The sequence below is a fragment of the Oncorhynchus keta genome, chromosome 33 (genome assembly GCF_023373465.1).
Source record: "Oncorhynchus keta strain PuntledgeMale-10-30-2019 chromosome 33, Oket_V2, whole genome shotgun sequence".
In the NCBI taxonomy this organism is placed as follows: domain Eukaryota; kingdom Metazoa; phylum Chordata; class Actinopteri; order Salmoniformes; family Salmonidae; genus Oncorhynchus; species Oncorhynchus keta.
Window position 1 is genome coordinate 15,379,210 of NC_068453.1, and position 24,554 is coordinate 15,403,763.

Genomic DNA, 24,554 nt, shown 5'->3' on the forward strand with positions numbered 1-24,554 from the left:
CTTTAGAACCCAGCTCTCTGACTGGCAGATTGCTAACAGATCCCCACTGCTCCACTCTTTACTTCAGTCTATTATGGCTCTATAGTTGCTAAGAATCACACTTGCACACATACATGATGACATATAACCATGCTCACTGCACACTCACAATGCTCCACCAAATCACTGTGTATTTATTCCTTGTGACATTAATTCTATTGTATGTAAGCATTGTATGTAAGCATTTCCATGTTAGTCTGCACCTGTTGTTTATGAAGCATGTGTCAAATAACATTGGATTGGATGTGATCTCAAGGGTAATGAAGACATGGGTCTTTATCAGACTGTGTGTTCTGATCTGTCCGCTCTGTCTCTAACATATAGAGAACTAACCTAGAGAGACACCTGGCAGCTCAGACACCTGGCTTGTATGAGCCAGAACAGAACTACAGAAGGCCCAGTGAAAAGATGGATTTTCAACCAGTTTTGCTCAGTGGGGGACAATGTAATATCAGCTGGAAGATACATTGAGATATGGGCTAGATCAGACTTGTGGTGTGTGTGTGTGTGTGTGTAGTAGTAGCCTAGTAATGTGTAAGGGTTGATTAAGGAGACAGAGTTTAGTGGAGTAGGAATGATGGCACCACAGGGTGGGGGGGTTCCATGAGGAAACAACACAGAACAGCTCCTGTTTCCAGTAGATGGGTTCACTTTCTCCTGGGGAACCATTTGACTCAAGCACAGCTTCAGACACTTCCTGTGTGCATAGTGCTGCGGTATCTAATCACTCTGCAGTGTTTTTTTCCTGTAATTAACATTGAAGTGTGTGTGTGTGTGTGTCTACCCCTGTCCTGATGTCCCAGTGATAAAGTAAGTGGATAGAGTTCAGTGAGTGAGTGAGTGAGTGGTGAGTGAGTGAGTGAGTGAGTGGTGGTGAGTGAGTGGTGGTGGTGAGTGGTGAGTGAGTGGATAGAGTGAGTAGATAGAGTGAGTGAGGGGATAGAGGTGGTGGTGGTGGTGGTGGTGGTGAGTGGTGAGTGAGTGAGTGAGTGGTGGTGGTGGTGGTGGTGGTGGTGAGTGAGTGGATAGAGTGAGTAGATAGAGTGTGGTGGTGGTGGTGGTGGTGGTGGTGAGTGGTGAGTGAGTGGTGGTGGTGGTGGTGGTGAGTGAGTGGTGAGTGAGTGGATAGAGTGGATAGAGTGAGTGAGTGGATAGAGTGAGTGAGGGGATAGAGTGAGTGAGGGGATAGAGTGAGTGAGGTGAGTGGTGAGTGAGTGGTGGTGGTGGTGGTGGTGGTGGTGAGTGGTGGTGGTGAGTGAGTGAGTGAGTGAGTGGATAGAGTGAGTGGGTGGATAGAGTGAGTGAGTGAGTGGATAGAGTGAGTGGATAGAGTGGATAGAGTGAGTGAGTGAATGGAGTGAGTGGATAGAGTGAGTGAGTGGATAGAGTGAGTGAGGGGATAGAGTGAGTGAGTGGATAGAGTGGGTGAGGGGATAGAGTGAGTGGTGGTGGTGAGTGAGTGAGTGAGTGAGTGAGTGAGTGAGTGAGTGAGTGAGTGAGTGAGTGTCTGGATAGAGTGAGTGAGTGGATAGAGTGAGTGAGGGGATAGAGTGAGTGAGTGAGGGGATGGGGTGAGTGGATAGAGTGAGTGGATAGAGTGGTGGTGGTGGTGGTGGTGGTGGTGAGTGAGTGGTGAGTGGTGGTGGTGAGTGAGTGGTGGTGGTGAGTGAGTGAGTGGACAGACTGTGTGTCTGGATAGAGTGAGTGAGTGGATAGAGTGAGTGAGGGGATAGAGTGAGTGAGTGAGGGGATGGGGTGAGTGGATATAGTGAGTGGATAGAGTGAGTGGTGGTGGTGGTGGTGAGTGAGTGGTGAGTGAGTGAGTGAGTGAGTGAGTGGTGGTGAGTGAGTGAGTGGGACAGACTGTGTGTCTGGATAGAGTGAGTGAGTGGATAGAGTGAGTGAGGGGATAGAGTGAGTGAGTGAGGGGATGGGGTGAGTGGATATAGTGAGTGGATAGAGTGAGTGGTGGTGGTGGTGGTGGTGGTGGTGAGTGGTGGTGGTGGTGGTGGTGAGTGAGTGGATAGAGTGGTGGTGGTGGTGGTGGTGGTGGTGGTGGTGGTGGTGGTGGTGAGTGAGTGAGTGAGTGAGTGAGTGAGTGAGTGAGTGAGTGGACAGACTGTGTGTCTGGATAGAGTGAGTGAGTGGATAGAGTGAGTGAGGGGATAGAGTGAGTGAGTGAGGGGATGGGGTGAGTGGATATAGTGAGTGGATAGAGTGAGTGGTGGTGGTGGTGGTGGTGGTGGTGAGTGAGTGGTGAGTGGTGGTGAGTGAGTGAGTGATTGGATAGAGTGAGTGGATAGAGTGAGTGGATAGAGTGAGTGGATAGATAGAGTGAGTGAGGGGATAGAGTGAGTGAGTGAGTGAGTGGATAGAGTGAGCGAGGGGATAGAGTGAGTGAGGGGATGGAGTGAGTGGATAGAATGAGTGGATAGAGTGGTGGTGGTGGTGGTGAGTGGTGGTGGTGGTGAGTGAGTGGTGAGTGGTGAGTGAGTGAGTGAGTGAGTGGACAGAATGTGTGTCTGGATAGAGTGAGTGAGTGGATAGAGTGAGTGGATAGAGTGAGTGAGTGGATAGAGTTAATAGATAGAGTGGTGGTGGTGGTGGTGGTGAGTGGTGAGTGAGTGGTGGTGAGTGGTGGTGGTGGTGAGTGAGTGAGTGAGTGTCTGGATAGAGTGAGTGGATAGAGTGAGTGGATAGAGTGAGTGAGTGGATATAGTGAGTGAGTGGATAGAGTGAGTGAGTGGATAGAGTGAGTGAGTGGATAGAATGAGTGAGTGGATAGAATGAGTGAGTGAATGAAGTGAGTGTTCAACAGTTGAGCGGAGAGAGAGGGAAAAAGTGACCGTATCTCTCCAACAGGAGAAAGCAAGACAGAAAAAAACAAATGACAGTGTGGAAGCGAGCCACTCAGACTCACATTTTCCACAGGATTTCCCAAAGACAATGTCAAAGGAAGAAAATACACTCACACACACCAGCTGGAGACAATGTCAAACAGTTGTTGGAGAGGAATTCCCAGGGGCAGTTTATAACAGACTCACACACACACACACACACACACACACACACACACACACACACACACACACACACACACACACACACACACACACACACACACACACACACACACACACACACACACACACACACACACACACACACACATAGATAAATCCCTTTCCTTGGCATGAATTGCATATCTGCTTCTCTGAACTGCAAATGCTTGAAAGCCAGAGTAATGTACACTACGGTCAAAGGGTTATGCTTATGTAAGACACATACTGAAGTAGTGTGATTGAGCACTTCAATCCCTGAGAAGCAACCAAAGTCCCTTAGTGCACCAACACAGAGTATTCAACAAGCTCTCACAGTCTCACGTCAGAATTTGACGTTCATCTATGTTTCTCAAACGTAAACTTTCCTTACTTGTTCCGAACGTCAAATTTCAAAGTGTTTAAGGTTAAGGTTAGGCATTACCTCTGAATGCTTAAGGTGAGGGTTAAGGTTTGGGATAGGTTCAAAATAACAATCTCAAAAACAACTTCCTATCAAACACTCACTCTACCCACTCACTCTATCACTAGGACATCAGGACAGGCGAACACACATACAGAATCAAAGGCAGATGCTTATGCCCATCCGCCATCCCTGTCCACGACACCCTAACAAAACCCAAACCTACTTGAAGGTAACAGCACTCACTGTTGCCCCTCGTGGCCGGTTTCCTCATCATCTCCCAACATCCTCAGACATAGATGGATGTCGAATACTGACTTATATCATGGGTGACCTGGCTGGAGTATTACTCCTGCAGGCATAGGGTTCCCCATGTATCTCTGCCAGGCCTGAATAAACAGTTATTACTACAACCTTCTGAATCAAAGCAGAGCTGAACTGTGACTGAGAGCTTCAGCTGACCAAACCCTCACCTTCTCTCTCCACCTCATCAATTAAAGCCCTGTTAAATGCCATTATTCTCTCTCACCACCTCATCAATTAAAGCCCTGTTAAATGCCATTATTCTCTCTCACCACCTCATCAATTAAAGCCCTGTTAAATGCCATTATTCTCTCTCACCACCTCATCAATTAAAGCCCTGTTAAATGCCATTATTCTCTCTCACCACCTCATCAATTAAAGCCCTGTTAAATGCCATTATTCTCTCTCACCACCTCATCAATTAAAGCCCTGTTAAATGCCATTATTCTCTCTAACCACCTCATCAATTAAAGCCCTGTTAAATGCCATTATTCTCTCTCACCACCTCATCAATTAAAGCCCTGTTAAATGCCATTATTCTCTCTCACCACCTCATCAATTAAAGCCCTGTTAAATGCCATTATTCTCTCTCACCACCTCATCAATTAAAGCCCTGTTAAATGCCATTATTCTCTCTCACCACCTCATCAATTAAAGCCCTGTTAAATGCCATTATTCTCTCTCACCACCTCATCAATTAAAGCCCTGTTAAATGCCATTATTCTCTCTCACCACCTCATCAATTAAAGCCCTGTTAAATGCCATTATTCTCTCTCACCACCTCATCAATTAAAGCCCTGTTAAATGCCATTATTCTCTCTCACCACCTCATCAATTAAAGCCCTGTTAAATGCCATTATTCTCTCTCACCACCTCATCAATTAAAGCCCTGTTAAATGCCATTATTCTCTCTCACCACCTCATCAATTAAAGCCCTGTTAAATGCCATTATGGGAGGAGTACTGTATACAAACGCAGGATTCAATCTACGAACAGACACATAGGCTACACCATGGATAGGACCACAAAAATACACACAATCACACACACACACCACAAACAGACACACACACACACAGTCGCACATACACACAAAAAAACACCACACACACACACAACATAGCACAAGCTCTAGCATCATTGTCAGGTGTGTGCGTACTGGTAAGAAGTCAGGTGCAGGAGAGCAGAGTGTTGTGAACAGGTGCACACTTTATTTAGGCAGGAGCAAACAGCAGACGGATGCTACTGCGTCAAAACCTCCAGAAGCACGAAAAAAGTCACTAAAGCTATAGTTACCAAGTAAACATACTTCGTGAAATAAACACGGAACATGGAAAACCAGCCTGGCGTGTCACATAAAACATGTAACACAAAACAATTCCACACAAGGACATGGGGGGGGGGGACAGACAGACAAATATATATACACAATGTGATTAGGGAATGATAACCAGGTGTGTGGGGAACAAGACAAAACAAATGGAACAATGAAAAATGGAGCGGTGATGGCTAGAAGGCCGGTGACGTCGATCGCCAAACGCCGCCCGAACAAGGAGAGGAGCCGACTTAGGAGGAAGTCGTGACAATCATACACACACACAAAAATGCACACGCACAGAGCACATGTCCTACCAGTGTGTAAGCAGGTATTATACTCTGTAATGTGATGCCTAAATAAGGCCGGAAGTGTCCTGCTTCAAACTCAGAATCTCGCCAGGACAAACAACACATGACCCTGTCTGACCTGAGTGATGGCCACAGACAAGAGGTCTGCCCACACACACACACACACACAAACACACAAACAGACAAACAGACAAACACACACACATACACACAAACACACACAAACAAACACACACACACACACACACACAAACTCAGTCCCGCATGTACAACCAACAGATACACACACAACATACACACAATATGCATATCCTCCTTTACACAACAGAGACACATCGACACACACAAATCCAACATAATCACATAAAAACACACACACAGACCAGCTGACGACCTGCTGCATTCCTCCGCCACACACAATGGGCCTCGGGGGCGGCTCCAGCAGCTGGATAAATGTTGGACGTGTAATTTAGGACTTTACAAAGGCCCAGTGCTATATGAAGACCACGGAAATTAGAAACACACACACACACGCACACACACACACACATCACCTGTGGCTTATAAAAGACTGTAGGGCCTAGCCATTTCACGAGCTGTGACCAAAGCTGTCTAACACAGCGAGTAACTAAACATGTGGCATACACTCACACACTAATACACCCACACACTCACACACTCACTCCAAAATGTTCTGTGTCTAAAGCGTTGGTAAGAACACATCTCTCAACACTACATAGAAAACAGACACCAGGACATGGTTGCTATAACAGACCTCCACACACTTTCGTCTTGGATCACATTCCTATTCAGCTCACATCTCTCCTAAAAGGAATCCTCTACTCCCTGGCTACTCTACCTAACTCACCCATTTCTCCTCCCCTTTGGGTGGGTGTGGCACGGGCCACAAAGTAAACTCCGTCTACCACTCGTTAATAACCCAGGTTACAGGAACTCTATCCTCATGCCAAACCCTGAGCCAGCCCCTCAAGTACACCAGGGTCTGTATTCACAAAGAGTCTCAGAGTAAGAGTGCTGACCTAGGACCAGATCCCCCCCCCTGTGCATATATGCATTATTATGATCTAAAATGCTAAACTGATCCTAGATCAGCACGTCTTATCTGAGACTCTTTTTGAATACAGGCCCAGAGGTGTTTCTCTACCAACAGAATAGGAGCCTAGGTAACTAACCAAGAAGAACAGAACACTAGAAAGAAAGGAACCTTTCTATCCCTTTCTCTTTTTCCTGAGTTAGAGGTTGAGCCAGGAAAGCTCAGTGAATTAGATTTGTCACCTGGTTGGGCCCAGTCAGAGTAATGGAGATAAAGAAGGGAATACTCTGTTCTATAGGACTGTTGACTGAATGTTGGAAATCAATTGGTGGGATGTTTCCTACTGTAAATTGATAGACTAGACTTTATTGTCCCCGAAGGGAGTATTTGAGTTAACAGCCCATTTTACATTCAAGTAGTGGTTACCAGTCTTCTGCTCAGGGGGTGTGGGAGAAAGGAGTGTGGGCAGTGGAGGACTTGTAGAGTATATGGTCTGTGGTGTCGGGAGGATGACTGAGCTCCTTCTCTCTCTCTCTCTCTCTCTCTCTCTCTCTCTCTCTCTCTCTCTCTCTCTCTCTCTCTCTCTCTCTCTCTCTCTCTCTCTCTCTCTCTCTCTCTCTCTCTCTCTCTCTCTCTCTCTCTCTCTCTCTCTCTCTCTCTCTCTCTCTCTCTCTCTCTCTCTCTCTCTCCCTCTCTCTATCTATCTTTCTCTCTATCTGGTGGGACCCAGTCTGCAGTCTCAGCTGCCGGCCCAGTTGCTCACAGGCGTCTCTAGCCAACAACTGGGGGTGGGGTGGGGGGGTCAATAACCTCTAGGGGGATGTAACAGACAGTAACACACAAAGTCACAAACACTGCATACACTCATTCTCCTTGGTTGAGCCCCCCACCCCCATTACTCCCACACACAGGCGGCATTGTCTCCCTCCCTGGCTCCCATGTGATCTGCTCTGCCCTGGACTGGTGGGCATGAGGGAACTGTAAGGACCACAGTGGAATACAACTAAACCACCTCCTCATCAACACTACGGTACAGACAGAAACCCTACACTTTATATTACACTTTGAGGAATCTCACGCATACTGTATAGCTACATAAACACAGACGTATGCATACTGTGCAGAACAGCTATCAATGTGAACCCATACACTAAGACTGGCACATACATATGGATCACACAGAAAGATTGCACAGATAAGGGAAAGGTGGGATACCTAGTCAGTTGTACAACTGAATGCATTCAACTGAATTGTATCTTCCGCATTTAACCTAACCCCTCTGACACAAAGGTGTGGGGTGCTGCCTTAATCAAGATACACGTCCTCGATAGATATGCTGTGTGTGTGTGTGCGTGTGCGTGTGCGTGTGCGTGTGTGTGTGTGTGTGTGTGTGTGTGTGTGTGTGTGTGTGTGTGTGTGTGTGTGTGTGTGTGTGTGTGTGTGTGTGTGTGTGTGTGTGTGTGTGTGTGTGTGTGTGTGTGTGTGTGTGTGGTTAACAGTGTGACAGTCAGCAGACTACAGAGAGAAAGCACAGACTGAAAACAGAACAAGCCAGGAGACACAGACACAGAAAGAGTTACGACATACTATTTAACTGAGATAACCGAACTAACTTCACAAAGTTATAGATCAGCACTACACAGGAATGCAGATGGAGTTTGTCTTCTGAAGAGTGGTAGATGTGCTGTGGAATGGCAGATAGATACAGTGTGGTATGCCAGTCATACCATCTGTATCACTGGCATAACACACACCCCTGCAGCCCCAAGGGCCCCAGATAACATTTGAACACATCATAAGTCATCAAAACATGTTTAGAATGACAGGAAATTAGCTGCAAAACTGCAGAAGAAATGCTCTCTCTCGCAGAAGAAATGCCCCTTGGCAAAATGTGTAGAATTGTATGAAGTTAGCTGTGGCTCAGAGCTTGCAGGGAAATGGTTTATATTGTGTGTTTGTGAGTCCTCTAAGCAGGTGGAAAGGATCATTAAACACCACGCTACTGTCAGATCAGGATTCCAATGCTTTCCACAGTTGTGTTAAGTTTTCTTGACATCGTTGTGTGGTGGAACATTCTTGATACACACAGGAAACTGTTGAGCATGAAAAACCCAGTTGTGTTGCACTTCTTGCCCTTAAAGCTTTTGTCTTGCTCATTCGCCCTCTGAATCCATGTATCAATTGTCCCAAGGCTTAAAAATCCTTCTTTAACCCGTCTCCTCCCCTTCGTCTACACTGATGGAAGTGGATTTAACAGATGACATCAATAAGGGATCATAGCTTTCACCTGGATTCACCTGGTCAGTCTATGTCATGGAAAGAGCAGGTGTTCTTAATGTTTTGTACACTCAGTGTATATGAGTTCATATGTGCGTGTGTGTGAGAGAGAGAGAGGGAGTGTGTGTAGATCTTTGAGTGTATGTGTTTGAGTGTGTGTATATTTGTATGTGTGTGTGTGTGTGTGTGTGTGTGTGTGTGTGTGTGTGTGTGTGCGTGCGTGCGTGCGTGCGTGCGTGCGTGCGTGCGTGCGTGCGTGCGTGCGTGCGTGTGTGTGTGTGTGTGTGTGTATGTGTGTGTGTGTGTGCCTTCATGGGCCTTCAAACTCACCATGTGAAACATGTTGTGAATGACAGAGCGTGCCTTAAACTCCATTCACAAGCGTATCTCTGGAGACCCAGAACAGTCATTCATGACAAAGCATCACCAAAGAATCCCAGGGGCCAGAGCATGAGACAGGCAAACATGAGCCCAAAATGGATGGAGAGAGTGACAGGTAGAAACCCTATCTTAGCCCATAGAATTAACAGCCAGCTGTTTATGCTGCTTCAAAAGGAACTACATCTAATGTATAAAGGATGTGGGTGTTACAACTATATAATTTGAACTCCCTAGCGTGTGTGTAATGTCCCAGCGTCACTCAGACACACATTCTTCCCTGGTAAGATAAGGGAGAAAGACTCAAGCTGTTCTCTTCATTCTCACTAACAGAGGTGTTGGTGATATAAGTGCATGTTTCTTCTCTTCTTGATCTGTCCCAGGTAAAGGGATGTGTGGAGTGGCAAGTTCATTAAAGAGGGAGTTTTCAAAGGGTTAATATGTATTTTTTTCCCCCAATGCTGAGGGACAAACATCTGGGCACTACACAGCTGAGCCCTCCCCCACACCCTGCAATCACTCCTCTTGCCTCGCCTCACCCTCACCCCCTTCCCCCAGCCTTGCCTTGACATGTCATCAGCGCCTTCAGCGTGGTGCCAGAGTCCTTCAAATCCCCGAATCGTGATGAGCCTGGGAAATATCCTAAACATGTTATCAGTCATTTCCCCCCTCCGTCGTGGTCCTTTCCCCTGCTCTGACTTCACAGCACGCCAATGGAACCTGCCCTGCTCTCTAGGAGGTGAGAAGAGAGGCCTGTGCCTCGATAAAGACACATTCCCAATCCGGCAACTCCATAGGGACCAGGAGGAGAGTGAAGATGAATAAGGGCTTAGATCTAACAACCCTGCAGGGAGCAGACTAGAGAGAGATGGATTAAGGGTCAGAATGTTGATGAGATCATTTCTGGGCTGCTAACAGCAGTTGTGCCTGACACCAACTGCCCCAGAATGCATTTGCCGATTTCTCAGGGTTCTAAGAAGTGTGTGTGTAGACGACAACAGGCTGTCTATTTAGCATGGAGGGCACTCCACATACACTAGGTTACATTATACTGTGGCAGACATTGAAAGGGGACCTTAAGTGACGTCACTGACACAGGGTTCCATGTAATTACCTCTCTGTTTTTCTGTCTCTCTCACTTTGACCAGTCAGTTATAAAGGCTACTGCCCTCTGTTCTGGCACTCCAGATGTGAGTGACTCAGTCTACGCAGACACACACAGACACACACAAACCCCCCACACACACAATCATACACAAACACACACACACACATACACACATTCCCAAACATCCGTCGCCAGACTATCCTAATCCAGTTTCCGCTTCCGCTTGGAAGTGGAGCCGCCATGAACCTGACTCATGACCTCTAACTCCTGACCCCAGCAGGCCTAGCTGGTGAGGTGCTGATCCTCTGCCCTATCAACTGTCACCTTTCTCACCCTCTACCATCTCACCATTACTCATCTGCAGTTCTCACCCCCTCACCTGTCTTCCCCATTCACCCCACAGACACCTTGGACCAGGATACGTTTTGTACTAGAAAATAGTGTTGGGTCAATCTCTTTAGATAACCTTAGAGACCTCAACCTACCTATGCCAGGTGCCACAGCACTGGATGTTAGGTGTGTTGAAGAGCGAGGGCCGATTCAAACCCAACCCATACTCAATTCTCAACTCCAGAAGCCTCTCTCTCTCTCTCTCTCTCTCTCTCTCTCTCTCTCTCTCCCCCCATCTCTCTTTCTCATCTGTTACTCTTCCTTCCATATTGTATCTTTCACTGTGTAATCCTGCGGTCCAGATGGGTTCACCCTGATAACCTGTTTCCACCAGAAACCATTAGGTCATCCCAGCTGTCTTAAACATGGATATTGCAGAAATGTTGTTTGGAAACATTTTGTTGCTATGGACACTGACCCTCTCTGGTTATGGTGCCAAGTCTATGTGGACAGAGTAACAAACAAAGTGATGTCCTGTAAACTCATATACCCAAACATCCTCACAGGAAGAAGGTGGCTGTGTCACTGCCTGACATATAACATCACCATCAACATCAGGACCCCCTGGATTAATTCCTCTCATCATCACTGAAAAAACTTTGTGGCTAGTCATAATAAACATGCAATGACACGGGTTCAAAATGTCTCATCCCAAACAACCCTATGATTTTGGTTCTCTTGGCTGGACTCAAAGGAACGTCTACTGTCTGGTAGGTCTGTCTGTTAGAAAAGTCAGTCTCTGGAATAACACATTATGTTTAACCAGTCTCTCTCCCTGACCATCTCTTCACTCTTCCACTCACCCTATCCCCTGTTTCCACCCTTCTCTCCCTGACCATCTCTTCACTCTTCCACTCACCCTATCCCCTGTCCCCTGTTTCCACCCTTCTCTCCCTGACCATCTCTTCACTCTTCCACTCACCCTATCCCCTGTTTCCACTCTTCTCTTCCTGTACATCTCTCTGTGTCTCCTCTCTACTTTATCTTTCACTCTGCTCCTCATCTCTCCCTCTCTCTCCAGTGGAAACTGCTCTGTGGTCCTCGTTTGACCCTGGCTGTGGTGCCGTGATAAAGCTTTTACGAGCAGTGCCTTTCGGAACATTTAACTTGTGGATGGACTTCTTCCTCTCACTATGCTCCTCCTCACGCTTTACGACTCAGGCTGACCACTGAGATGGTGAGAGAGAGAGAGAGAGAGAGAGAGAGAGAGAGAGAGAGAGAGAGAGAGAGAGAGAGAGAGAGAGAGAGAGAGAGAGGGAATGAATGGATTCTACTTAAGTGATGTTTGTAAGATAGTGGCACGGGTGTTGATAGGCCTTCGTCTCAGGCCCAACAACAACGGCTTTGACGGCATTATCACTTTTACACAAGAAGATTCCAACATATTCAAATAATGATTGACATATTTTTTTTTAAATGTAGTTTTGATTCATTTATTCATGCTACTGTATTTCACCCTCCACGACATATAGTCCCGACACAAATCTAGGGTTGATACCCAAGCCGGATGGTCGTTCATTCTACCTGTTCGGTTGCTAGAGACGTGGCCCAGTCGTTAGGTCTTTTTGTTCTATAACTATGGACGCGACCCAGTCCTTCGTTCTAAATTTTCCCTTGTCATGATAGCTTGCAAACTTCTTATCCCTTGCTTGCTAGCTGGCTAACTTTGGCTAACACAGTCACGTCAAACAGTGCAACCAGAATAACAGCAAAGTAGCTGCATTTGAGTTTGTTTAAGCTGTTTTCTAATTATTTTTTTTACACATCCATAAAAATGAGCTGATGATGTGCTGTTTCGCCTGCCGTTGAACATTTACTCTCTCGCCAGACCACTGTTCAGAAGAAACTGAAGCTGGAATGAAACCGCAAACTAGCTGCACTTAGTGTTTTTCTGTAGACATTTCTTTGTGTATATGCCAGTCTGTCTGTCTGTCTCATCCCAACTCCCGACACGTTCATTACCATGGAGATTGAATTTCAATATTGAAACAATGTTGCAAGTGTCGGAGAGAGAGACAGCAAGGTTATTACAAATCTCCGCTGTTGAAAACCAAATGCTAGTCTAAAAGAAATGGAAGATCATTTCTAGATGCTTTTTACAGGGACGATCTAGTATATAAATTGCCTGGCTGAGATGATGAGACAGTGGATTGCGCAGTGAACTGGGACAGAGTAAATAGGCATTTCAAAGTCATAGATTTAGTCGGTGGTAACTTGTGGAATAGACACCAGCTGGAATGTGGTTTTAACCAATGAGCATCCAGGATTAGACCCATCTGTTTTATAATCTCAAATACCTGCACTTCTGCTGAGGTTCATTGAATCCAAAGATGGAATGCAGAGCATATCCTCAGCCTCCTATGATAACCAGTAGAAATAGACAGTACATCAATGCAGTATTCACAGCTGGATTACTGTAGATACATGGAAATATGTGTTGTTTTAGCCAGAATACTATATAACAAAGCAAATTGATTGTTACACCAATATCAGTTCAGGGGTTGTCAATGTGAGACTGATATTGTCATTAGATTGTATGTGTTTCCACCTTATTAATAGATCTTACATATAGCCTATTCAATTCCCTCTACCCAGACTGCAACACTAAACACTTGGCCCTCTAACAATGAGGCGACATATTCAACTGGCTGTTGAAAAGCTGGACCTTTTCCTAAGTCCTCTGTATCTAAATACTGTACATGACACAAGAGAAATGCTGGAAGTCTATGGGAGGAGAGACAATATAAATCCAATATAGAGGGCTTCCTTTATAAAGAAAGATATTAACAGGGGTGAGGTGTTTCTGGGGGAGGTGGTGGTGGAGGTGGTGGTGGTGGAGGTGGTGGTGGTGGTGGCGGTTGTGGTTCAATCAGAGTTATTATCCTCTCTTGGCTAGCCAGAGTTTCTTATCCCTGGTGGCTGCTAGAGAAGTATGGGGGGGTTCTGGCCCTGCTCTGACATTCTTCTGAGCTGACTGCCTCTGACACATGCTAACAATTAGAGACACTGTTGTAGGGAGAGAGGGTGAGGAAGAGAGAGAGAGAGAGAGAGAGAGAGAGAGAGAGAGAGAGAGAGAGAGAGAGAGAGAGAGAGAGGACATGGAGAGGACGAGAGAGGGAGAGAGGGAGAGATATTGAGATTAAGAGACAGAGACAGAGACAGAGACCGAGAGCGAGACGAAGAGAGAGAGGTGGAGAGACAAAAACGATGGGGAAAGAGAGAGAGTGGTCTTACTCACTTCCCTCAGCTCCAGTAAAGTAGGAGAGCACTGAGTGTGTTATTCCTGAGAGGAGGAAACCAGTTGAAGGATCTGCAACAGTTAATACTTCTACTACCCCATAGGGTCTACTACTACAGAGCCTGAACACTGTCTAAGACCAGGAGACCAGGAGCAACTTGGAACCTCTCAGAGTGTTGGGGTAACATTGGGGTAAGGTCACATTTTTATCACACACACCAGAGACTTGCTGAAGGAGTGAGACCATCAACGTAAGGACCAGTCACCACCACCACCCTCTCTCTCTCCATACTGCTGTCTCTCTCCCTCTATCCTCCAGCTTCTTTCCCCCTCTCTTTCTCCCCTATCCTCTCCCTGTACTCTCTCCCGCTCTTCCTCCATACTGCTCCCTCCCCCGCAACTCTCTCCCTCCCTCCATCGTGCCCCTTTTCTCTCTCTGTCATTGCTCCCCACCACAAAGCACAGTCATGTCAGAGACCCATTACAGAACCACAACATTTAGCCTTGGATAGTGATACAGGAAACAGACACACACATACACACATACACACAGCTACTACTGGAGATACCGCAACTTTCCCCCCTGTTAAATTCACAACTACGATGTGAACCCACAATGGGGTCAATCATACCGCAGTCAAATTAAACGGCCAACCAATCAGAGGGCCCTGCTCAACTTCTCTGTTTCTCTCATCAGGATTGAGTCAGAGAGAGGGGATGGAGAGAGAGACAGAGATAGATAGAGAGAGAGAGAGAGAGAGAGAGAGAGAGAGAGAGAGAGAGAGAGAGAGAGAGAGAGAGAGAGAGATGTACTCATTCATCAAAGAGCGAGGTGCTTACTTTATGAGTAAGCGGAGGTCCATCTAATGTCATAACGGATGGTCTGTTTGAGTCATAATGATATATACTACTGTGTCTTAGTGCCGGGAAAAGGGATACCCAACTATTCAGGACCCCCACTTAAAACCCTCCTCGGCGCCACACATCTAAGTCATCTCTTCCTCGCAGGCTCGCCCCGTCATACCCTCGTAATCTCCCTCTCCGCTCTCCCGGCCCCCTCTCTCCACAACCTCTCTCCTAACCCCTCTCATTCTCCCCACTTCCCTGCCTCCTCTCTTTTAACTAACTTTCACAGTCCTCTCCCCCGCCCCCTTTTTCTGTGCCACTCTGGGGCTGTATGTGGGTCTATTTTAGGCACCTGTTAGTGGAGGGAGCCCAGAGCCCAGCTGTCTGGCCATCAATCAGCCGCCCCCTTCCCCAAATGAGTGAAGCTGACCTGGGCCCGACTGGCCGCTCACTGCCCCTCCAGACTACCAGACTACCAGACAACCAGAGAGCCAGAAGGCCAAACCACCAGAACCAGGGGGGAGGGGGATATCAGTCTTATTTTCCTGTGGCAGTAACCTTCCCCATACTTACTGGACTTCCAACTCTCCATGTCACACACCCTCTAGTCTTCCTTCCCTGCCTGCTGACATCCAGACAACCGGAAAGCCACGATACACACCATGAGTGTGTGTGTATTATGTGTGTGAGGAAGAAAGACCGAGTGGGTGTGTGACTGTCTGTGTGTGTTCTCCAGCTCTTCTGTTACTCAACACTCCCCTCCACCCCCCATAGGGAGAGAGAGCCATGGCAGGTGCCATTCTGGAAGGATCACTCTTATCACCAATGTCACTGAGCCATCCTGGTCCGGCCCTTTCCCAATGACTCTGTCTGCATGTTGACCCATTTCCCACTTTATCACACTGCATCCTGGGTAGCCCTAAGAGATATTGGACCCCTCAAAGCTGACCCAGTTTCAGTTTGTCCTGAGGAGGGATCAACAACATTGTAGTTACTCCACATTACTAACCTAAATGACAGAGTGAAAAGAAGAAAGCCTGTATAGAATACACATATTCATTTACATTTACATTTACATTTAAGTCATTTAGCAGACGCTCTTATCCAGAGCGACTTACATGCATCATGTTTACAACAAGGCACTAAAGTAATAATGCAAAATATTTTGACAAAGAAATGAACTTTTTGTACTGAATACAAAGCGTTATGTTTGGGCCAAATCCAACACAACACATAACTGAGTACCACTCTTCAAGCATGGTGTTGGCTGTAGTTTTTTATGGTTAAAAAGTGTTGGAATAGAGCTACTGTAAGCACAGGCAAAATCCTAGAGGAAAACCTGTCTCAGTCTGCTTTCCAACAGACACTGGGAGGCAAAGTCACCTTTCAGCAGGAAAATATCCTAAAACACAAGGCCAAATCTACACTGGAGTTTCTTACCAAGGCGACACTGAATGTTCCTGAGTGGCCGAGTTATAGTAGACATAAATTGGCTTGAAAATCTATGGCAAGACCTGAAAATGGCTGTCTGGCGATGATAAACAACCAACTTGATTGAGCTTGAATAATTTTGGGGAAAATAATGGGTATATATATTGTACAATCCAGGTATGCTAAGCTCTTAGAGACGTACGTAAAAACAGTCACAGCTGTAGTCGCTTCCAAAGGGGATTCTAACATGTATTGATTTAGGGGATGGAATGCATATCTAATCAAGATATATTACTGCTCATTTTTCATAAATAAAATGAAATATAGAGTTTTGTCAACGTGGAAGAAACAATCTATGATATTTTATTTTATTCGTGAAAAGTAAAACAGTAATATATCTTGTGTGGATCCTTGACAAAAAAAAAGCATAATTAAATCCATTTTAATCCCATTTTGAAAACATAACTAAATGTTTAAAAAGTCAAGGGGTGCGAAGACTTTCTGAAGGATCTGTATGTGACAGAAAGTAAACAAAGTGTAATACCAAGAAAACAACAAAGGCCAGAGTGGGAACTGGGGTCTGTACCACTGATGGCTCTTCAGAATAGGGGAATGGTACACTGTAAAAAAGAAAAGACATACCGTAAAAAAAGGGTAGATATTGTACTTTTTTTACAGTAATTTATAGATAACTGGTTGCCAGTAAATGATGGTAAAATCAACAGGATTTTTTTTTTTTACAGAACCTCTAATCATATTGACTGGTCCAGTAGCTGGGACCTTCAGGTATTTCATAGTATTTGGTGGTCTTCACACCTTCAAACAGTTGACACAAGGACAGATCTAACACCAACACAACCTCAGGCAACGCTGAAACAACTGCTGTGTGTGTACCAACCCCTCGCCATCCCATCTTGTTGCCCAACCTGTTTGCAGTCTGTTTTGCTGTTGGTAGGCAGAACGAATGGCTGTTGCCATGCTCTTATCAAGGCTTGGCCAACACAGCCACAACACATCAGCACAACAGATGTGGACAACAAGGTGGGATGCTTTGATGTGCCGCCTTTTCTCGTGAACCCGTTTTAGATTCTGACAATAAATATAATAGCATTGATTGGTTTCAAGGCAGAACGCTCAGCCAAGGACCATTTTCCTTAGAACCACATATTCTCTGAGCACAAGGTGCGTTCATAAATCACTGTTATAAGGCTCAGCAACAGAGGAGCTCTCTACAGGGCTAGTCTTAACAGCTGTCTGTCAGGCTGGCTGCTGCATCATCATCATCATCACCAGGGGTGTTTTCACAGTCCCCAAATCCAGAACAAATTCAAGAAAGCGTAGAGCCCTTATTGCATGGAACTTCCTTCCATCTCATATTGCTCAAATAAACAGCAAACTTGGTTTTAAAAAAAACAGATAAAGCAACAACTCGCGGCACAACACGCCTCATCCCTATTTGACCCAGATAGTTTGTGCGGATGCATTTTTTTATTTAACTAGGCAAGTCAGTTAAGAGTTCATTCTTATTTACAATGGCGGCCTGCAGTGGGTTAACTGCCTTGTTCAGGGGTAGAACGACAGATTTCTACCTTGTCAGCTCAGGGATTCAATGTAGCAACCGTTTGGTTACTGGCCCAACATTCTAACCACTAGGCTACCTGCCACCCATGCCGCTAATAACATTATTTTTTTTCAAATGATGTAGTTCCGTCCTTGAGCTGTTCTTGTCTATTGATGTTCTGTTTTGTGTCATGTTTCATGTTTTGTGTGGACCCCAGGAAGAGTAGCTGCTGCTTTTGCAACAGCTAATGGGGATCCTAATACAATAACAAAAATAATATCAAAAATACAAAAAAATCATCATAATCCACATTAGATCCAGTCAAGCTGAGCCCCTGTCTCTCTGATGTTGTTATTGGTTCTCCAAGAACATATCCTACATCCTGGAGCCTCTGGTTCTATAAGACCTGGTGGGTAAATGTCATCAGATAAGATCAAATGTGAGTGACGTGCGCTGAGTGTACAAAACATTAAGAACACCTGTATAGACTGACCAGGTGAATCCAGGAGAAAGCTATGATCCCTTATTCATTTCACCTGACAAATCCACTTCAATCAGTGTAGATGAACGGGAGGACACAGGTTAAAGAAGGATTTTTAAGCCTTGAAACAATTGAGATATGGATTGGGTGTGTACCATTCAGAGGGTGAATGGGCAAGACAAAATATTTGTGTGCCTTTTGAATGGGATATATGCAAATGCTTTGCAGACTACTTGTTACTTATTCATCTTTATTTCACATATTTGAACACATAGAGATGCAAAATTATTGCACCGAATCCAGAGTCTCTCTGTTTCCCGGATACAGCTGAAAGCAGTCTTTGTCGGGCAGTCAGAAAGGGGACATTTCTTGATTGGCGCATCCTGAACACATCGCGCCGTTGTCTGGTCACTTACGCACAGAAGTACATATCAACGACGTGCGTAATTTGCGTCAAAAAGTACAGTGCATTTAATTTATGCACTGTTTATAACGCATGCAACAGTTATGGAGAAGTGTATACAGTGAAAACACAACTCTGAACAATATAATTATGGAACAATCAACAACACAACCAGGAATAATGTGTATTCTAATAAATAAAAGCTGCATTGCGCATTACTTTTCTATAACATCAACGCATGTTTCATTCATTTTGAGGAGAAATCAATCTCAGACTCGTTTCCCTGACTCAAATACGCCCTCTAACCAGTAACTGTAACCCCAAAAGGGGCTACCCCAGACAGAGTGGACAAAGCAACAACTTTCAACATGTTCCGAGAAACCCAACCATTGCGCTATATCGGTCCTAAATGCAAACACCACTTACCTATCGATACCAGCTTTATGTGTTCTCTCTCCAAGAATTCCAGCGCGACGGACACATTTTCCAGTTTCATCTGTCTGAAGTTAGGTCTGGCGTGGTACTTTCTGTACATTTTCTTCTGGCTCAAAACCTCCAGGAGACCGATGAGCTTGAGCCCGTCGGTCAGGTCTTTCTGTAGGTCGTTGATCCGCTTGTTGAGGCACTTGAGGTGCTCGTTACACCACCTGGTGAAGGTGTTCTGTTGGATTTTCTTCCAGGGCGCATCCTCAGCGAGGTCCTTCTCCGTAGCCGGCATCTCCTCTTCTTCGTCGTCCCCGTTGTCCGTACTCTGGTAGTACTGCGGCGGCTGCTGCTGCTCGTAGTAAGTATTATTGCTCATCATGTTGTCGGTTTCCGTGCCCTTTTTATACCACAATCAGTGGGGCCAGTGTGTGAACGTTACGGCACGCAAGGGAGCGTGGAAATAAATGTTTAAAAAAATGTTTATTGCGCGCCAGTGCCAAGCTTGCGCACTGGCCGTGAAAAAAGTTGTAAAACTAGGAAAAATATGAAAGAAAGAGTAAGTGAGATGTTCGTTTGTACTTGTGATTGGAGTGGAGCTTGTCCGTTTAATCCGTTTATCGTTTCCAACGTGGACGGTTCCCTGATTTTTAATGTATCAGAATAGTGAAAAAAGTGGTAGCTGCATCCTAATAGACACCTTGGCACGGAAGAAGAATAGACTGTAGAAAGATGAACGCGTTGTCTGTACAATGGACAGCACAGGACCGCTAGTAGCCCTACCAAGTCGGCGGCGACAGCCTGCTTGATGAAGTCGGTTACACTTGAGTAGCTAAATGAAGCTCTAGGCAAGACAGGGTTTTAAAAAGCTTGGCACCCCTGAAGCTCGCGTCAGGCCCCTGGACTCCCTGGAATGCCCCCGTCATGACCATATACAACTGCAGGATGGGTATTCTCTAATCAGACGGAGATAGCGAGAGGCAACACCATTGGGTAACACAAGAGAAGGGGGTCAACGATTGGCCCTGGGGCGCCATAACAGTTGTGACACTTCTCTTTATTTTTAGGCTCTCCAAATTGGGCGAGGGGGACGGAGCTTTGCGGTTGTTGTAAAAGTGAACGGTGACCAGGGCCAAACGGGCGTTAATAACAATTGGACTATGAAGGGAAAATGATGCCAACATCTTCAATAGATCCAACCTTTACCAGCCAGGGTTACTCTTGCTGTCACTCATATGTCCACTGATGCAGCATTGTGTTGTCAAACATATATATTTTAAACATGATAAATAAACTCACATGACAAGCTTTTGATGCTTAATTTACAAGAGGAAGATCATACAGGGTTCTTGGGTTGACAGGGGTTTCAAAAGTTCAAAGGCTGCTCAGTTTGTTAATATATGACTTAAGCTTAATGTCGGGGGCTTTTGGAATGTACCACCCCAGAGAGAACATAGCACATGTGCATGTATAGATTATGCTTTACTGAAGAGAACTACTCTACTCTCTTTCTCTCGCTCGTTCGCTCTCTCACTCTTTCGCTTTCTCACTCACTCACTCACTCACTCACTCACTCACTCACTCACTCACTCACTCACTCACTCACAGAATAATTCATATCAGTTTTAGTTATCTTGCAGTTTATATACATTCTTGCTCTAACCTTGCAAACTGTAGTATAGCCTTTTGCCAATGTACAGGTAGCTGCCAAAATAAAGGAAACACTTGAGTAAATGAAGTATACAATGTTTATTGAAAGCAGGTGCTTTCACACAGGTGTGGTTCCTGAATTAATTAAGCCAAGTGAAAGTTACTCCTGAGGTGGTGACCTTTTGCACCCTCGATAACCACTGAGATTATTATTTGACTCTGCTGGTCAGCTATGAGTGTTTGAACATCTTGAAGAACAATCTGGCGTTAAGTATTCTGGCCACCCCCTCAAAAAGTCATTTTTGTGCCTTGGGTGCACAATGCTGTGGGTGGGGTGCTCAGCTCTGCTACTCTTGGAGTCTGGGGTGGCCTGATGGTCCTCCCCACCCTCCCAGCTCCTCTTACGGGACTTGGACAGCTGGGAGAAGAGGTCCTGCTGGTTCTCTCTGGAGCTCTTCATGCTGCACTGGCAGTGAGTTATGGCTCTGGTGACTGTTTCTCTCGTCAGAGAAGCCAGGCCACATCACCTCTCTCCCCCTATGCCTCTCACCATGGCTGGGCCTGGAGTAGCAGTAGGGGTCAGGGCGACTAATCCTTCTCCAGCTCTGGCTGTGGCCAGGTTGGCTGGAGGCAGCAAGAGGGACACTGCCCTTCTGAAGGGACTCCATGTTAGGCTCCCACACGTCCAGCACCAAGTAAGACTGGATGTCCTTCAGCTCCAGGCAGTCTTTGATAGGCTGGGCCCTTGGTGCAGACACTTCAGACACCCAGAATGTCTTCTTCACAATGTGGACAACTGAGGGCAGCCATCCAGAAGACAGATTTGTAAGTCATGTGTTGATTAGGAGACAAAGAAACATGTATTTTTTTTCCATTATTGAATTACATGACATTTATGCATGAGTTATTTTTAAGAGAAAATGTGAATTTTGAACATTTAAAAAGCCTTACATTTCTTGCCCAGTTTGTGGATTCCAGGCAAAGAATAAGATTTATCAGGAGTCTTGTAACACGTATCTACTTGATCAGATCAGTTCAATTCAGCATTCTGTTCGGTTCCATTTCTCGGAATATACATTGTCATAATTCAAACATTTTGGCAACCGATAAATGAGCTGAAATAGAATGGTTGCATCAGAGTTCTAAAGTAACAATGAACATGATGAGTATGATTCTTTAGCCAACATTTTACCTTGATATGACCACCTCTTGATTATCAGTCAGATCTTCATTTACAACAAATGAAATACACAAGTTACAAATGTATCTGGCAACACACAGGTAACTTTTTGCTTTTTCAAATAATAGAATTTCATCATAATTATGTGTGCTACAACTTTGAATGCCAATTGTCAGCATTGCCATCTAGGACAGGGTTGCTCTGTATGAGTCAGAAATGGAGAGAGTAAGCTAAAACAATGGGGGACACAAGAAGGGAACATATACGCACACACACTCAGAGGCAGTAGGCCCAAAATATCTACACCTCTCCCCCTCTTGTTTGGGTGATCTCACACCTCAGTCAGCAAGAGAGAGCATCAACATGTAATTGAGCTCTCAAACACAGTGTCTGAGACTCACTGGACTCATGTCTTCCATAATGTTGTTTCCTGAGGGGAAGGAAATTCCTGAAAACACCTGAAATGTCTACATTAACTAGTAATCACTGCTTACAGCTCCTTCAGAAACTATTCACACCCCTTCACTTTTTGCACAATTTGTTGTGTTACAAAGTGGAATTAAAATAGATTTAATTATATTTTTGGGGGTCAAAAATCTACACAAAATACTCTGTAATGTCAAAGTAGAAATCAAATTCTAATATATGTAAAGAAAACATTTAAAAAAATTAAAAACACACTAATATATATTTAGATAAATAATCACACCCCTGAGTCAATACATGTTAGAATTACCTTTGGCACCTTTGGCTGTGAGTCTTTCTGGGTAAGTCTCTAAGAGCTTTCCACGCCTGGATTGTCCAGCATTTGTCCATTATTCTTTTCAACATTCTTCAAGTTCTGTCAAGTTGGTTGTTGGGCATTGCCAGACAAACATTTTCACGTCTTTTCAAGCAGATTTAAGTCAAAACTGTAACTCGGCCACTCTGGTACATTCACTCTCTTCTTGGTAAGCAACTCCATTGTAGATTTAGCCATGTGTTTTAGGTTAAGGTCCTTCTGAAAGGTGAATTCATCTCCCGGTGTCTGGTGGAAAGCAGACTGAACCAAGTTTTCCTCTAGGATTTTGCCGGTGCTCAGCTCCATTCCATTTATTTTTTTGTCCTGAAAAACTCCCTGGTCCTTAATGATTACAAGCATACCCATAACAGAGACATAATCATTAGATCATTTGTTTTGGCACTATCCATATCTAGCTTGTTTTTGGTCGCAGGTTCAGGAATGGCTGAAGAATTGCAACATTTACCTGCCGTTAACTCTGCATTTAGCACTGCTGGATGATCTGAAAGGCCATAATCAATTGATCAATAATATAATATTACTCTTACTAAAAAAATATATATTTTTAATTTACAATCTGTAGAAGCTATGAGAATAGAAAAGTTCCGAACTGTTGTGAAACATCACAGCACATTTGAAAAAATATATGGCAAATAGAAATCCCAAAATGGATGGTGTTCATAGATAGAAGCCTAAGTGTTGTCCATTAGTTTACTCCAATTAGGGGAAGGGTGATAGGGATAGGGGAAATAATAAAGGAAAATATATATAGTGAACAAAAATATAAATACAACATGCAACAATTTCATATGAGGATATATGAATTAGGGTGGGCCTGGGTGGGCATAAGCTCACTCATTTGGGAGCCAGGCCCAGCCAATCAGAATTCGTTTTTTTTTCACAAAAGGGCTTTATTACAGACATAAATTCTCCTCAGTTTCATCAGCTGTCCAGGTGGCTGGTCTCAGACGATCCTGCAAATGTAGAAGCCGGATGTGGAGGTCCTGGGCTGATGTGGATACACGTGGTCTGCGGTTGTGAGGCCGGTTGGACGTATTGTTAAATTCTCTAAAACGACATTGGAGGCACTTCTGGTAGAGAAATGAACATTCAGTTCTCTGGCAACAGCTCTGGTGGACATTCCTGCAGTCAGCCTGCCAATTGTACACTCCCTCAAAACTTAAGACATCTGTGGTATTGTTTTGTGTGACAAAATTGCACATTTTAGACTGGCCTTTTATTGACCCCAGCACAAGGTAAACCTATGTAACGATCATGCTTTTTAATCATCTTCTTGATATGCCACATCTTACCTTATCAAAGGAGAAATGTTCACTAACAGGGATGTAAACAAATTTGTGCACAAAATTGGAGAGAAATATGCTTTTTGTGCGTATTTCAGCTCATGAAACATGGGACCAACACTTTACATGTTGTGTTTATATTTTCGTTCTGTATTAAAAAATATATATACAGTACCAGTCAAAAGTTTGAACACACCTAATCATTCCAGGGTTTTTCTTTCTATTTTCTATTTTCTATATTGTAGAATAATAGACGTCAAAACTATGAAATAACACATATGGAATCATGTAGTAACCAAAAAAAGTGTTAAACACATCTATCACATATATTTTATATTTGAAATTCTTCAGTAGCCACCCTTTGCCTTGATGACAGCTTTGCACACTCCGGGTTAGGGAAGGGTTTGGCCGGGGGGGCTTTACTTCGCTCATCGTGCTCTAGCTACTCCTTGTGGCAGGCCAGGGGCCTGCAGGCTGACCCTGTCTTCAGTTGAACGGTGTTTCCTCCGACACATTGGTGCAGCTGGCTTCTGGGTTAAGCAGGTGGGTGTTAAGAAGCGCGGTTTAGCGGGGTTTGGAGGACACATGACTCGACCTATGCCTCCTGAACCCTTTGGGG

General features: G+C 44.9%; 1 protein-coding gene across 10 annotated transcripts in view; it reads right to left on the reverse strand.

The window, feature by feature from the left end:
- Window positions 1–19,944, reverse strand: part of LOC118365956 (filamin-C-like) — a 79,079-nt gene extending 59,135 nt beyond the window's left edge. For 5 of the 10 annotated variants that reach the window (XM_052492088.1, XM_052492083.1, XM_052492082.1 and 2 more), the window contains exon 1: window positions 19,024–19,942. In XM_052492088.1, the coding sequence (XP_052348048.1) occupies window positions 19,024–19,402 (379 nt within the window). In that variant the 5' untranslated portion in view covers window positions 19,403–19,942. Of the gene's footprint in view, window positions 1–19,023 lie in introns of all 10 variants that reach the window. The other 5 variants (XM_052492084.1, XM_052492080.1, XM_052492079.1 and 2 more) reach the window with 3 other exon arrangements.
- Window positions 19,945–24,554: the final 4,610 nt, after the last annotated feature.